Source organism: Nomascus leucogenys, chromosome 13, assembly GCF_006542625.1.
Source record: "Nomascus leucogenys isolate Asia chromosome 13, Asia_NLE_v1, whole genome shotgun sequence".
In the NCBI taxonomy this organism is placed as follows: Eukaryota; Metazoa; Chordata; class Mammalia; order Primates; family Hylobatidae; genus Nomascus; species Nomascus leucogenys.
This window is the reverse complement of record NC_044393.1, coordinates 99492291-99508409: the sequence shown is the minus strand read 5'-3', so window position 1 is coordinate 99508409 and position 16119 is coordinate 99492291. Positions and strand designations below refer to the sequence as shown.

The window sequence follows — 16119 nt, the reverse complement described above, 5'->3', positions numbered from 1 at the left end:
TGCAGGCAAAATGCGACTCTGTATCCGCGGCAGCAGGCTGAACCCGGGCGCAGAGAAGGGAAGAAAGACAGCAACAGAAGTCAGTGTGCTCCAGGAGGAGTGCTGACAAAGACAGCCATCAAGGTGACTGATTTTAAGTTATGATTACATTAAAAATTCCTAATGCCAATCTAGGTCTCAAGTCTTCAATAAGAACATTTGGAACCACACATTGTGTATGAACAAGGTTTTATCTCTTTGTGTTCACTGGTGTTCTACTAAAAATAAGACTGCTCTTGTATAAAACTACAAAATCCACATGGCCTCAAGCTTCCTGTCCTGCCTATCAAAATATGCATGGAATAAAAAAAAATAAAAAGGACTTTAATTTTGTCATTTACCCTTTAAAACAGTAGTCTCCTAAAGAGGGCCCGTGTAGACGGTCCAGTTGCGGGTGCCGCAAAAAAAATGTATCACAGCAGTATTTTTACATTTATTTTCATCTCTCTCAACATTTCTAATTTCGTGAGTGTTTGAGAACATATACACCATATTTTACACACGTGTGCACGCAGACACACAGATGTGGAGCTGGGTGAGGGGTGCTTTCTCCAAATCTACTGCTCAGCCTGAGAACCTGACTTTGAGAGAAAAAGCAGCGCTTTGTGGATTGTGATCTGATCTCACAGTCGCAGTGAGATCTCCTGCCTCTAGACACATTCTGGTTCCTGTGACAGAAGACTCTCCTGCCACTCACAGGAAAGCAATGGGCATGTGGCCGAACTTCTCCATCTCCTGCATGTTGCTTTAACAGGCTCGCTCATGTTCTACTAAGCATCAAGAGCGTGGGCAGAAATGGCCTCCTGCCAGTTAAAAATAAAATCAATATGCATTTATCTCAAATTTGACCCAGGATCGAGTATTTATTTGTGCAGCCAAAAAAAAAGAGAAAAACACCAACAAAATGAACAAACACACAAAAAACCCAAAGCAGAGGTCTCATATTAGAGGGGCACATGTCATCCTTTTAGTTTTGAGAAATCAACACATTATTAATCAAACTACATTTAAACTTGATCATTTGCTTGGGGAAAAGTGGTTTCTTAATGCCTGGTATAAATTGCAATTAGAAGGCTGGGAGTGGTGGCTCACACCTGTAATCCCAGCACTTTGGGAGGCGAGGCAGGAAAATCACTTGAACCCAGGAGTTTCAGACCAGCCTGAGCAATATAGAGACTCTGTCTCTAAAAAAAATTATAAAAATAAAAAATTTCATTTAGAGTATACTTTTATTAACATTGCTTTGGTTTACAATTTTAGTAACATTAATATTCAACACTGTTACATTTTCATGCTGACAATATTAAACGTACAACATTTATTTAAATAAAATCTACTGAGCCTAGCTTTCAAAAAATTAAATCCTGGCCAGGCACAGTGGCTCACGCCTGTAATCCCAGCACTTTGGGAGGCCGAGGCGGGCAGATCACCTGAGGTCAGAAGGTCAAGACCAGTCTGGCCAACATGGTGAAACCCCATTTCTACAAAAATTAGCTGGGCATGATGGCACGTGCCTGTAATCCCAGCTACTCGGGAGGCTGAGGTGGGAGAATTGCTTGAACCCAGGAGGCGGAGGTTGCAATGAGCCGAGATCACGCCATTTGCACTCCGGCATGGGTGACAGAGTGAGACTCCGTCTCAAAAACAACGAAAATTAAATCCCATTTGAGCTTAAGTCGGTTATTTAACAGAAATTTATTATGTTTGTCTTAAAGTTTAAATTTTTTTTTTTTTTTTGAGATGGAGTCTCGCTCTGTCACCCAGGCTGGAGTGCAGTGGCGCAATCTTGGCTCACCACAAGCTCCGCCTCCCGGGTTCATACCATTCTCCTGCCTCACTCAGCCTCTCAAGTAGCTGGGACTACAGGCGCCCGCCACCACGCCCGGCTAATTTTTTGTATTTTTAGTAGAGACGGGGTTTTGCCATGTTAGCCAGGATGGTCTGATCTCCTGACCTCGTGATCTGCCTGCCTTGGCCTCCCATAGTGTTGGGATTACAGGCGTGAGCCACTGCGCCCGGCCAGGCTTACCTTTCTTGAAATTAATATTTCTTTATTTAACATAAAAATTTTAGGCCAGGCGCGATGGCTCACACCTGTAATCCCAGCACTTTGGGAGGCTGAGGCGGATGGATCACCTGACGTCAGGAGTTCGAGACCAGCCTGGCCAACATAGTGAAACCCCGTCTCTATTAAAAATACAAAAATTAGCCGGGAGTGGTAGTGGGCACCTGTAATCCCAGCTACTTGAGAGGCTGAGGCAGGAGAATCGCTTGAACCCCGGAGGCAGAGGTTGCAGTGGGCGGAGATTGCAGTAAGCCAAGATTGTGCGACAGAGTGAGACTCCGTCTGAAAAAAATAAAATAAAATTTTAAAAAAGCCAAACTTACCTAACTTTTTTCAAGAAAGGTTAGCTAAAAAGTCATTTTCAATTTTCTTACTGGTTTTAAGGAATTGGATTATAGTGTGCTACAGTGTAGTTTTTTCTGATATTTCTTTTGGGGTCATTAAAGTCATTGCATCTGGGGGTTTATAGTTTTCATCAAACTGGGAAAAATTATGGCCATTTTTTTCAAGTATTTTTTCTGTCCCACATGCCTCCCTTTCCAGGGACTCCAATTACATGCATTTTAGGCCGCCTGAAATTGTTCCACAGCTTGCAGATGCTCTGTTCATTTTTTTTTTCAGTCTTTTCTCTGTTTTCTCAGAGAGTTTCTATTGCCTTAACATTTACTAATCTTTTCTTCTGTAGTGTCTATTCTGCAGTTCATCCCACCTAATGTACTTTTCATCTCGGATGTTGTACTTTTCATCTCTTACATTCTAACGTGGGTCTTTTGAATGTCTCCCATGTCTTTATCTGATATGTTCAGTTGTTCCTCTGACTACTTGAGCAGATGGATTACAGTCACTGTTTTAATGTCCTTGTCTGTTAATTCTATCTTCTGTGTCACTTCTGAATCTGTTGCTACTGACTGATTTTTCTGCTTGTTATAGGTTACATTTGCTTGTTTCTTTGCATGCCTGCTAATTTTTCAGTGGATGCTGGATATTTTTGAATTGCTAAATTATTGAGCTTTGTTAGGGATGCACTTATTTGAAAGCAGTAAGTTAAGGGTACTGTTCAGGACTAGCTTTTAAGCTTTGTTAAGTGGGACCAAATGATGCCCTAGTGCTGAGGCAACGCCCTTCTGAAGACTCTATCTGACGCCCTGTGACTACCAAATTCTCCACTCTGGCTGGTGGGAACATAAACTATTCCTGGCCTTCTATGAACTCGGGGGATTATTCCCTGCTTCTTTCACGTGGTACCTTGCCCAGCCCTGGGCGGTTTCCTCACACACGTGCTGATCATCACTGAGCAGAAGACTCAAAGGGCTCCTCTGAAGCTCTCTGACACCCTCTCTCTGGCAGCTCGCTCCTCTCACCTCCTTGGCCTCTTGCATGCCCAGCTCCATCTCCTTAACTCCAGGGAGCAAAGGCTCTGCCTGGGTTTGCCCTGCCTGCCCCGTAGCCTGAAACTTCTCCAGGTACTGAGCTCCCCTCATGTTTCCCCACCTCAGGGTCACTGTCCTGCACTGCCAGGAAGTCACTGTTTCATACAATTTGGGGAAAGAAACCATTCTTGGTCATACTACATACCATGCTCCAAGACATATGGTAGGAAGTTGTGACAGAACTTCTAGCTTACTTGGAGAAGTTAGGGGGAGAATCAAATGGAAAAGGAAATGGAAAAACTGAAGTTTCCTCCGTCTGCATTCTATTTGGCTTACATTACTGCTGATTTCCTTTATGAAAAGGGAGAAATCACACACACACAAAAATATGCTAACAAGTTGGCCAGGATAAATAGATGCCCAGAAAAAAAATAACTTTCTCTACTTAGAAAGACATTGACAATTATTATTTCATTATTATACCTATTACTTACCGAACATGTTAATGTACTATGAACTGAAGATGTAGCCAAATTTGTATTCAATGGTTCCCTGAGACCTAAAAATTATTTCAAGGATTTGTCCAGGGTAAAAAGATTGAGAGAGGCTCACACAGATGTATGAAGATCAACCATGTTCTTATAGCTGCTGAAGCTCGATTATGAGTGTATATGGAAGCTCATTATACTAATTTTTATGTCTATTTGAAATTTTCCATAATAAAAAATTAGAAACAACTATGGAAGGGAATGAAAAATTTACCTAAACTTTTAGGACCTAATTTAAAGCCTGTTGACCCGACACTGTTTGCAGAAGAGAATGAAACTGACATCCAGAAAGAGGCCTAGACAGAGAACCCCAGAGGCACCCACCAGCCCTCATTCTCACTGTTCCCAGCCCGGCCCCTCCCCTCCCAGTCCCTTCTTTGTGTACGTTAAACTTGGGACTTGTTCACTTAGAACCCAAAGGCACTGACCAATGGAAAACTATAAATATTTGCATTCATCTTCTGGGAGTATACAGTATTATCTTGGGAATGCACCAAAACAGAAAAGAAGTTAACATTAAATTTGTTAACTTTTGACCATTTTCAAAAAATCAAGTCTACTTTTCAAATGTTGAATATGTCTGCATCACAGTCTCTTAGTACCATTTCCCATGAAGAGGAACCAGGACTCCTTGGGAAATTGCTGATTCCTGGTCTGGGCATTAAATGCCCAAGATGAGCCTGGAGTATCTTTGGATTCCAGAAATCAGAGGCTGCAAAGACTAGCAGGGTCAGGTCAAAAAAACATGGGCTGCCTGCCAGCCAGCATGACCAATTTAAGCACTGAAGCTTGAAACACATCAAATGTTTTAAATCCATGAGTTAATAATGACACTTAAGAAAATGAAAAGAGAAAGAAACCTCTTTGGTCACCTTTGGAGGCTGATAGTGAAGCAACTCATTTATTCTGAAAACAAGAAGATAAGGAGAAAGGAACAAAGTATTTTATTCTATCTTTCCTATACAAATTGTACCTCCGCATATAAAATAACTGATGAGCAAACAAAAATTTTTCAGAATTCCAGCAATAAATGCAGAAGGGAGGCCAGGTGCGGTGGCTCACACCTATAATCCCAGCACTTTGGGAGGCCAAGGTGGGAGGATCACATGAGTCCAGGAGTTCAAGACCAGCCTGAGCAACACAGGGAGACCCCATCTCTATAATTAAAAAAAAAAGGCCGACACAGCAGCTCACACCTGTAATACCAGCACTTTGAGAGGCTGTGGTGGGTGGATCACTTGAGCCCAGGAGTTTGAGACTAGCCTGGGCAACACAGTGAAACCTCATGTCTACAACAAATACAAAAAAATTATCTGGGCATGGTGATGTGCACCTGTGATCGCAGCTACTTGGGAGGCTGAGGTGGGAAGATCACCTGAGCCCAGGAGATGGAAGTTGCAGTGAGCTGAGATCATGCCACTGCACTACAGCCTGGGTGACAGAGTGAGACTCTGTCTCAAAAAAAAAAAAAATAAGTGCAGAAGGAATAATATCACCATTATACAGCTCTTAAACAATGGATGTGAGGAATAATCATCAATACTACCCCAAAACCATTAGGTGAAAAGCTGACGGGAAACTTGATAATGGAAAGTTCCAACTAGCAACATAGCACATGTACAGAAGAAGAGAGGATATCCTACCTGCTTGAAAATTCTTTACAGGGAGGAAAGGTCAATTGGAAATACAAAGGGAAGAAGAAATTCACCAGTCTACACCATAACTACTCTTTTACATTAACCACTGTTGCAGATGAAAGTCTGCAGTCTCAAGGGCATGGCAGGGTGTTCTGTATAGTCTGGACCACCTTCCTTAAAGCTGGTGTTCACCAAGTACAAAAGCGCCTACCAGAAATATTTGTCAGCGTCCAACAGACATGGCAAGGCTATTCCATATTCTTTTCTTTTCAGGAAAGCTCTGCCCTTCTCATGATATCCCATAGCTAACATAAGGGCCTAGGAAAAAATACGAATTTAAAAAACATCACTTTAAAATATAATAAGGCAAATTATATTAAAAGCATATTACTTTTTAAAAAACAAATTAAAAAACGAAAACAAGATCATAACTCAATCTAAAAGCCAAAATTAAGAAAAATATAATTAATTAAAGCTTTATTTCATTTAAATACTGAAGCCAAACACTTCATTTAATGTAGCTGATACGATCCTAACCAGCACTTGGCCCTTTGCTTTCATCAGTTTATTTTCGTATCCGCTAATCTGATCTACTTCTAATATTCTATTCAGACTAAACATATTAAAAAGCAGCCAGTAATGCTTGTATCCTTTTTATTTTATTTATTTTATTTTTTTGAGACAGAGTCTCGTTCTGTTGTCCAGGCTGGAGTGCAGTGGTGCGATCTCGGGTCACTGCAACCTCCACCTCCTGGGTTCAAGCGATTCTCCTGCCTCAGCCTGCCGAGCAGCTAGGACTACAGGCATGCACCACCATGCCCGGCTAATTTTGTATTTTTAGTAGAGATGTGGTTTTGCCATGTTGGCCAGGCTGTTCTCGAACTCCCGACCTCAGGTGATCTGCTGCCTTGGCCTTCCAAAGTGCTGGGATTACAGGCGTGAGCCACAGCGCCCAGCTGCTTGTATCTTTAAAAAGGGCATTCATTTCACTTTCTATTCTTTTTTTTTTTTTGCTCTGTCGCCCAGGCTGGAGTGCAGTGGCGCGATCTTGGCTCACTGTAAGCTCCACCTCCTGGGTTCATGCCATTCTCCTGCCTCAGCCTCCCGAGTAACTGGGACTACAGGGGCCTGCCACCACAACTGGCTAATATTTTTTTTTGTATTTTTAGTAGAGATGGGGTTTCACCATGTTAGCCAGGATGGTCTCAATCTCCTGACCTTGTGATCCGCCTGCCTCGGCCTCTCAAAGTGCTGGGATTACAGGCGTGAGCCACCACGCCCGGCCTCACTTTCTATTCTTAATCATCTAGTTTTTTCTGAAGTTATTTGTCAACTTTAGTATTTCCAAAACAAATTTTTTTATTTTTATTTTTTTGAGACGGAGTCTCGCTCTGTCGCCCAGGCTGGAGTGCAGTGGCGCAATCTCGGCTCACTGCAAGCTCCGCCTCCCGGGTTCACGCCATTCTTCCACCTCAGCCTCCCGAGCACCTGGGACTACAGGTGCCCGCCACCAGGCCTGGCTAATTTTTTTGTATTTTTAGTAGAGACGGGGTTTCACCGTGTTAGCCAGGACAGTCTCGATCTCCTGTTCTCGTGATCTGCCCGCCTCGGACTCCCAAAGTACTGGGATTACAGGCATGAGCCACCGAACCCGGCCCCAAAACAATTTTTAAAAGGTGATCCAAAATTTTTTGAAGTTCATTAGATTTTTCAATTTAGATGTTCAAATAATTCAGTCTGATAAAGCAGCAGTCCCCAACCTTTTGGCACTAGGGACTGCTTTCATGGAAGACAATTTTTCAACGGACAAGGAGGAAGGTAGATGGTTTCAGGATGAAACCGTTCTACCTCAGGTCATCAGGCATTAGATTCTCATCAGGAGCGCACAACCCAGAGCCCTCGCATGCGCAGTTCACAGTAGGGTTCATGCTCCTAAGACTCTAATGCCGCTGCTGATCTGACAAGAGGCGGAGCTCAGGCAGTGATGCTCACTTGCCTGCTGCTCACCTGCTGTGTGGCCCAGTTCCTAACAGGCCACAGACTGGTACCCATCTGCAGCATGTGGGGTGGGGACCCCTGTGACAAAGGTTTTCCCAAGAGATCTGGATGTCATGATTCAATGTAAGAGAGCAGTGGGCAAGTAATCATCATTTTCAAAAGACAAACATTGGCCGGGCACAGTGGCTCACGCCTGTAATCCCAGCACTTTGGGAGGCCGAGGCAGGTGGATCATGAAGTCAAGAGATCGAGACCATCTGGCCAACATGGTGAAACCCCATCTCTACTAAAAATACAAATTAGCTGGGCGTGGTGGCGTGCACCTGTAGTCCCAGCTACTCGGGAGGCTGAGGCAGGAGAATCGCTGGAACCTGGGAGGCAAAGGTTGCAGTGAGCTGAGATCACACCACTGCACTCCAGGCTGGGCAACAAAGACTCCTTTTCAAGAAAAAAAAAAACAACAAAACTTTAATCTTTAGTTTTAAACAAAAAAACTCATAGAGTGAAGCCCACACGAAACCATCCCTTAAAAGCAGAAAAATTAAAATTAATTTGACACATAGTCATTCATTATAAGAAGCTACTGAACCCTCAGAGATTGATCTTAGAGTCCAAGTTCCAGAATGCTGCTATACAGACCCCCATGGGGCTGGGTGCAGTGGCTCATGCCTGCAATCCCAGCACTTCAGGAGGCCGAGGCGGGTGGATCATCTGAGGTCAGGAGTTCAAGATCGGCCTGGTCAACATGGCAAAAGCCCGTCTCCACTAAAAATACAAAAATTAGCCAGGCGTGGTGGTGCGTGCCTATAATCCCAGCTACGCAGGAGGCTGAAGCAGGAGAATGGCGACAGAGTGAGACTCCATCTCAAAAAAAAAAAAAAAAAAAAAATTAGCCAGACATGGTGGTGTGTACCTGTAGTCCCAGCTACCCAGAAGGCTGAGGCAGGAGGATCGCTCAAGCCCAGGAGGTTGAGGCTGCAGTGAGCTATGATGGTGCCACTGTACTCCAGCCTGGGTGACAGGGCAAGACCCTGTGTCTTAAAAAAACAAAAACACGGCAGGGTTTGGTGGCTCATGCCTGCAATCCCACCAGTTTGGGAGGCCAAGGTGGGTGAATCACCTGAGGTCAGGAGTTCAAGACTAGCCTGACCAACATGGAGAAACTCTGTCTCTACTAAAAATACAAAATTAGCCATCCGTGGTGGCACATGGCCTGTAATCCCAGCTACTCGGGAGGCTGAGGCAGGAGAATCGCTTGAACCCAGGAGGCGGAGGTTGTGGTAAGCTGAGATTGTGCCATTGCACTCCAGCCTGAGCAACAAGAGCAAAACTCCGTCTCAAAAACAAAAAACAAACAAACCCCATAGATATATTTAAGATTAAACCCCCGCCTACCTATTCCAAATTATAGAATAGGGAAAGAGTATGAGGAAATGGGAGAGATGTCAGAATCACCTGTGGACTTTTCCCAAACTACACAGTTTCCCTGCCCCTATTCTGATCCATCCCTTAGGGGACATGGTCCTCTAGGAAAATAAACTAAACATAAAGCACTGCCACAGGAAGCTGCATGCATTGAAGGCAGTGGGTCGTGTCCTCAGGTATGTTGAAAGTCACTGCTCCAGGACAGTGAGGCATGACATTTTGTACTAATGCACTGAAAAGCACAGGGTGAGGCCCACTGGATGCCAGTGCTCACCACGTGGTGACATTTTCTGTTTACAAGGCTGGAGATGGAGCACTGTTTCCAACCCTTTACAACACTTCCAACATAAAGTAACTAAAAACCACCTCTGCCCTGACAACAAATCTAAGAACAGGCCACACATTTCTCGTAGTACTTACTTTTCTTTCTGATGGGGGAATTCTGATTGATCTGCCTGTCTGGTTAGCTATGTCTAAGTACGGTGTCATGTCTGGATCCACCACCGTCTCAGCTGCTGTAACAAAACCAAAAGGACCTCCATTAACTCAATGTTAAACAGTTGTGATGATGACAATCTCAAAAATGTTAGATGGCTGAGGTGAAACTCAGTGAGAGCCGTGATCCCCCAGCTGTGTGATCCAGTGCTGCCCCTAAGCAGCTGAGTGGGTGGCAAGCCCAAAGCTCTGGGTACCTCTCTTTGCCAGTATTTCCAGTCCTCTCTTGGTCCTCTGAATTTGTTTTTCTTTGAGTCCGGCCTCATTTTGTTCCTCTTCCTCTAACTGGAAGTTTTTCCTCACATCCTCTTCAGACTGTTTTAGTTCAAGCACCATCGCTTTCACATTGTGAGCCACGCCTTGTTCTTCGAGGGTTTTCCCTATAAAATCAGAATCGCCTATTATTTTAAAAAGCCATTAAGCTTACCAGGTAACAGTCCATTTTCTATGCTAAATGGAATTGTTTTTATTTTTGAGACAAGGTCTCACTCTGTCACCCAGGCTGGAGTGCAGTGACACGATCATGGCTCCCCACAGCCTTCATCTCCTGGGCTCAAGCAAGTCTCGCACCTCAGCCTCCTGAGAAGCTGGGACTATAGGCCCATGCCACCACACCCAGTTAATTTTTGTATTTTTCGCAGTGATGGGGTCTCACTATGTTGCCCAGGCTTGTCTTGAACTCCTGGGCTCAAGTGATCCTCCCACCTCAGCCTCACAAAGTGCTGGGTTACAGACATCAGCCCTCGCTCCTAGACAAAATGGAATTCTTAATCCTGCATACCATCACACCACATAATTGCTAAAAATATGCCTACATTTGGTTGTAACTATGTCACTGTTAAGCAGTGGTTAAAATCAGCTAACAACAATAGAATCAACTAAATTCATCTTTTCTAATCTTCTTTATTCTCAGCCTAAGACCAGATCAAAGCAACAAATATTTGATAATCTACTACAGGGAGAACACTGTGCTAGACAATATAAATGGAAAATGAGAAAGTATAACACACCTCTCCTACCCTCTAGTTGGAAAAATAATAAAGCCAATTCACAGCTACAAACAAGAAGCTGGACTGCAGTCTGTCATGGTTAAAAGCAAAGACCAGCAGGGCGTGGTGGTTCACACCTGTAATCTCAGTACTTTGGCAGGCTGAGGCAGGTGGATCACTTGAGCCCCGGAGTTCAAGACCAGCCTGGGCATCACAGTGGACCCCGTCTCCACAGAAAATAAAACATCAGCCTGGCATGGTGGTGCTCATCTGTGGTCCTAGCTACTCAGTGGGAAGCTGAGGTGGGAGGATTGCTTGCACCTGGGAGGTGGAGGCTGCAGTGAGCTGCAGTTGCACCACCACACTCCAGCCTGGGTGACAGATAGAGACCCTATCTCTAAATAAATAAATAAAAGCAAAGACCATGGGCTCCATCTACCGTTTTAACTCTGCAGCCCTGAATAAACTACCTATCTTCTAGGACTCGGTCTCCTCATATATAAATTAGAAATAAAGGGCAGAAATCAGTGAAACAGAAGGAAAGAAAACAGTAACAAAATCAGAAGCTGGCTCCATGAATAAATTAGCCAAATACACAAATCTAACAAAAATTATGTCAAAGATGCAAATAAACAAAATAAAAAAGGGTAAACATAGATGCAAACAGATTTTAAAATAACAAAATAATATTGTGAACTAAAAAACACAAATGTAAACACATTTCTGGAAAACTAGCTGGATTTTTTTTCTTTTGAGAAATATGACAACCTTTCTAACATTAACACACAAAATAAAGGTCCACCAGTGGTTAAGCCATCTTGATTAAAAAAAGAAAGCAAGGGTGGGGGGAGGTCACCAGATTTTAAGACTGCAACAAAGCCACAGTAATAAAAAACACCACAGGTGAGTAGGAAGAACAGAAAGTATAGAAACAGGGCCCCCCAGAAAGGGTCACCACCAATCAGCGGGGAAAAGACAGACTATTTAATGAATTATATAGGAAGAAAAATAAAGGAACCCTTAGACTTTCTATAGAAAGAGGGACTCTGGACAGACGGAAGACCTCTTATAGATTAAGGTAATATTTAAGAAAATGTAGACTATCCTTGTGGCCCTGGGGTTAGGGAAAGGACTTCAACAAAACACAAACCATAGGCAATGGATTTGATGACATCAAAATCAAGGATTTCTGTCCAGTGAAGGATGGCACAAACAGAATTAACAGAGGGATGAGGCAACAGTGAAAGGATATCCATCACATCTCAAATAGACTATGGGAAATTGCTAGAGACGACACTGGAAAGGAAGGCTAGGGTGAGCTGTGAAGGGCTATCTTAGATCAAGCTAAGAAATGTGAACGTCATTCTCGAGGCCACAGGAATGCACTGAAAACCAATGGGCTACAGTGCTTGTATGGATGGCTGCAATAGCTAACTGGTGTCCCCAAGATAATTCATGCCACCTTCAAATACATTCCCCTACTGCGTGACCTTTCTAAAACACAAACAGAATTGTGTATCACTCCGCAGCATAGATGTCTTCCCATTTATCTTAGGAGAAATGTACTAATACTGAGTAAGGTCATCTAGTTTCTCTTTTCCCAACAGCTGCACTACTGACATCTTGGGCTGGGCAAGTCTTTGTTGCGGGGCCTGTTCTGGGCATTGCACGTTCAGCAGCATCCCTAGCCTCCACCCACTAAATGACAGCAGCACAACCTCCTCCGTCACCAAGTTATAACCACCAAAAATGTCTCCACACAATGTCAGATGTCTCCTGGGAATCCACAGTGTGGCCTCTGCCTGCCCCTCCATCCTTAAAAAGCACTCCCCTCCCCTCACTGTCCACACACAGCCACACTGGACCTTCCTCAGTTCCTCAAATTCACACCATAGTGCTCTGCCATAAGGCTCTCAGTCTGGAACTGAGAGCCACCATGGCCTCCCCAGTGTCTTCACACAGCCTTTGCTCTTCTCCCTCAAGAAGAATTTGCTGGAACTGGCCATCTTACACTCAGCACACCTCACATTCCATTCTCTATCATTTTATCTAAGCTGTAATGAGTGTCTTTCTTCCTGCTATCATAGAGCAGACAATAAATATTTACTGGAAAAGCTATTTTCTGCTTTACATTTTTATTTTAGTAAACTTCTAAATCACTTTTGGATTATAAATGAAATAAAGCTACAAATTTTTTAAAAGACAGTGAGAAAAAAAGGGAAGTCATTATTTCTATATTTGGTTCATTGAAAAATTATGCATACTTTGCCATACATACCTAGTTGTAGTTGCTTCTTATTTATGACAATTTTGATATAATTTTCTTGAAATCCAAAGGTTTCAGCTATTCTGTAAAATAAAACCAGTGAAAACTGTAGGAAAACAAAATTGTGATTTATTATCCATTAAAAAGACTTTAGCCAGGCCTGGTGGCTCATGCCTGTAATCCCAACACCCTGGCAGGCCAAGGTGGGAAGATGGCTTGAGCCCAGGAATTCAAGATCAGCCTGGGCAACAGAGAGATCCTATCTCTACAAAAAATTTTTAAAAATTAGCCAGGCCTGGTACTCCATGCCTGTGGCCCTAGCTGCTTGGGAGATTTGGGTAGGAGGACTGCTTGAACCCCAAGTTTGAGGTTGCAATGAGCTATATTCATGCCACTGTGCTTCAGCTTGGGTGACAGAGCAAGATCCTGTCTCCAAAAAATAAATATTTTTTTAAAGAAGGCTTTAATCATGATAGCTCTTTTATACATTTTATCAGAAACACCCAGGATTTCAACTGACTGACTCACAAACATCACAGTAAAACCATCTTACTAGACGGCTGTTTGAAACTGTAGGAGACAAGGTCCTTTTTAAACTTTGTTTTACTGCTTGTTTCCTCGGGCAGTGGAGACCACATGTCTCCATGTGGAGATCCATGTGAACAGGAAGCCCTAGTTGCATATCTGGAGAAAATCTACCCCCTATACCTTCTGTGGTCTCCCTGAAGAAGCCCATAATAGGGGCTGAGCCACAGGATCTTCTACACATGTGTGTTGAATGCCACTTCCTGAATCTACCCCAACAGCCCTGATGTAGACCAAAGAAGGAAATGAGAAAAATCAGCTGAAGAAATACACCTGCTAGCTAGCCCTGGAGGTGCTCCAAACACCATTTTAAAACATATAAGGAGATGAAATAACCCACCAGATCTCAAAGTTAGCATTTCACTAGTATGTGGCAGACGTGTGTGTGTGTGTGTGTGTGTTTTACAGATGGGCCAACAGCCTGAAATCAGATAAAACACCGTGCTGAAGGTCATAGCAAGCTATTAGTACATTAGGGAAAAAAATAATAATTCAAAACTAATGAGCTAGTGAGTACCAGGTGTCTCCTGTTTATATCACTCACTCATTCATTCAAACATGCACCAAGTGCCTACCATGTGATAGGCATGGAGTTCCCACCTGCTCGGAAGTTACACCAGGAAATAGTGTTTGCCACTTACCTACCAGTGACAGCTCTAATAAGTCCTTCAACCTCAAAGCCTCAATTTTCTCTTTTATAAAATGAAGATAATACCTGCCCTACCTATATTAAGGGGATGCTCACAGAGGATCAAATGAGCCAATGTAAAAAGGCCCAGAGCACCTAGGACACAGAGCACACAGATACTTACTTGGACCTCAGTTCTCTGCCAGTGATGTGCAATCGGGTCTCCAACAAGTTTTTCCTATCCTGTTAAAAATAAGACAAATAAAGTAAAATGTACTTGAATTTAACATATTTTGGAGAAATTACCCTGTGAAATCAGAAAAGCTGACGGCAGAGGATATAAACTTAGTTCACTGTTAAGAACTAAAATGCTGCCTGCCTAGAAGTCTACAGAACATAACCAGCACAGGCTGACCCTGTGACCTACACGTCCTCAAGGGGGCAGCAGTGTGGCACCACCAGGCAGGGCTGCTCAGAGGGGCCTGTCTCACACGGCTGGACGTCTTTAACATTTCAGAACATTTCCATCATCCCTCAAAGAAACACCATGGCCTGCACCCCATTCCCTCCCCTTTGCCCCCCAGCCCCTGGCAACCACTAATCCATTTTCTGCTGCTACAGATTTGCCTATTCCGGACATTTCATATAAATGGGATCGTGCAGTACGTGGCCTTTTGTGTCTGGCTTCTTCCCTGAGCATCATGTTTTCAGGTGCACCCACACAGTGGACGCATCAGCACTTCATTCCTTTGCATTGTGAATAGTTTTCCATCGTATGAATAGACCATATTTATCTATCCCTTCATCTGTTGATGGACATTTGGACTATTTCCATCTCTCAGCTACTGAATAGTGTTGCTATCACCATTCATGTATGAGGTTTTACATATTAATATATATGTGGGCGGCAAGCCACCCAGGTGCCAAGGCAAGAGACCGAGGGCACAAACTGTTCCAGTATAATAAAGAAAATACATAGAATAAGAATAGTTATACTAGAAATAGATTATAGATATGATTATATATGAATATCATTATTAGTTTGTAGTATTACTCTTTATTTCAACATTACAATAATCTTTGTTCTACAATTATAACCTAGGAAAAACCAGGCCACACAGAGACAGGAGCTGAAGGGACACAGTGAGAAGTGACCAGAAGACAAGAGTGTGAGCCCTCTGTTATGCCCGGACAGGGCCACTAGAGGGCTCCCTGGTCTAGCGGTAACTCCAGTGCCTGGGAAGGCCCCCATTACTTAGGAGACCTTGGTCTAGCAGTAGTGCCAGTGCCTGGGAAGGCACCTGTTACTTAGCAGACCGGGAAAGGGAGCCTTTCCCTGGGGTAGTTAGAGAAGACTCTGCTCCACCACCTCTTGTAGAAGGCCTGACATAAGTGAGGCCCGCCCACAGCCATCCAGAGGCCTAACCATCTCCCTGTGATGCTGTGCTTCAGTGGTCACGCTCCTGTTTCACTTTCATGTTCCGCTCTGGACACCTGGCTCCGCCTTCTAGATAGCAGTAGCAGAATTAGTGAAAGTATTAACATCTTTGATCTTTCTGAGAAGAGCATAGAAGAAATAATGACGTAAGCTGTCCTCTCTCTCTCCGCCTCGGCTACCTAAAAGGGAAAGGCCCCCTGTCCGGTGGACATATGACTCCTGTGACCTTATCAATCATTGGAGATGACTCACAGTCCTTACCCTGCCCCTTTTGCCTTGTATCCAATAAATAACAGCACAGCCAGGCATTCGGGGCCACTACCGGTTTCCGCGTCTAGGTGGTAGTGGTCCTCCGGGCCCAGCTGTCTTTTCTTTTTTTTTTTTTTTTCAAGTTTCAGCTTCTGATTTATTTATGCATTTTTTTTTTTTTTATTAATTTTTTTTTTGCACACAAAAACAATAAACATTTTCTAAAAATACATACAAACAAAAAGATGCGTATCAAACATATTAGGAAGGTTACACATGGGAAGTCGGGGAATAGAAATGGGGGGTGGGAGTTAAAATAAGAGAGGGACTTTATGTGGATCAGTGATAATAACTCAATCCTCTGTTTGACAAAGAAGAGGGAGAAGG

At 43.4% G+C, this 16119-nt stretch overlaps 1 protein-coding gene across 4 annotated transcripts in view; it reads right to left on the bottom strand.

The window, feature by feature from the left end:
• Positions 1-16119, bottom strand: part of NUB1 (negative regulator of ubiquitin like proteins 1) — a 41441-nt gene that overhangs the window by 12166 nt on the left and 13156 nt on the right. For all 4 annotated transcript variants that reach the window (XM_003270934.4, XM_030826191.1, XM_030826193.1 and 1 more), the window contains exons 4-8: positions 14230-14288; positions 12845-12915; positions 9775-9957; positions 9503-9597; positions 5871-5977 (exon numbers count right to left, since the gene is read on the bottom strand). In XM_003270934.4, coding sequence (XP_003270982.2) covers positions 5871-5977; positions 9503-9597; positions 9775-9957; positions 12845-12915; positions 14230-14288 — 515 coding nt within the window. The remainder of the gene's footprint in view (positions 1-5870; positions 5978-9502; positions 9598-9774; positions 9958-12844; positions 12916-14229; positions 14289-16119) is intronic.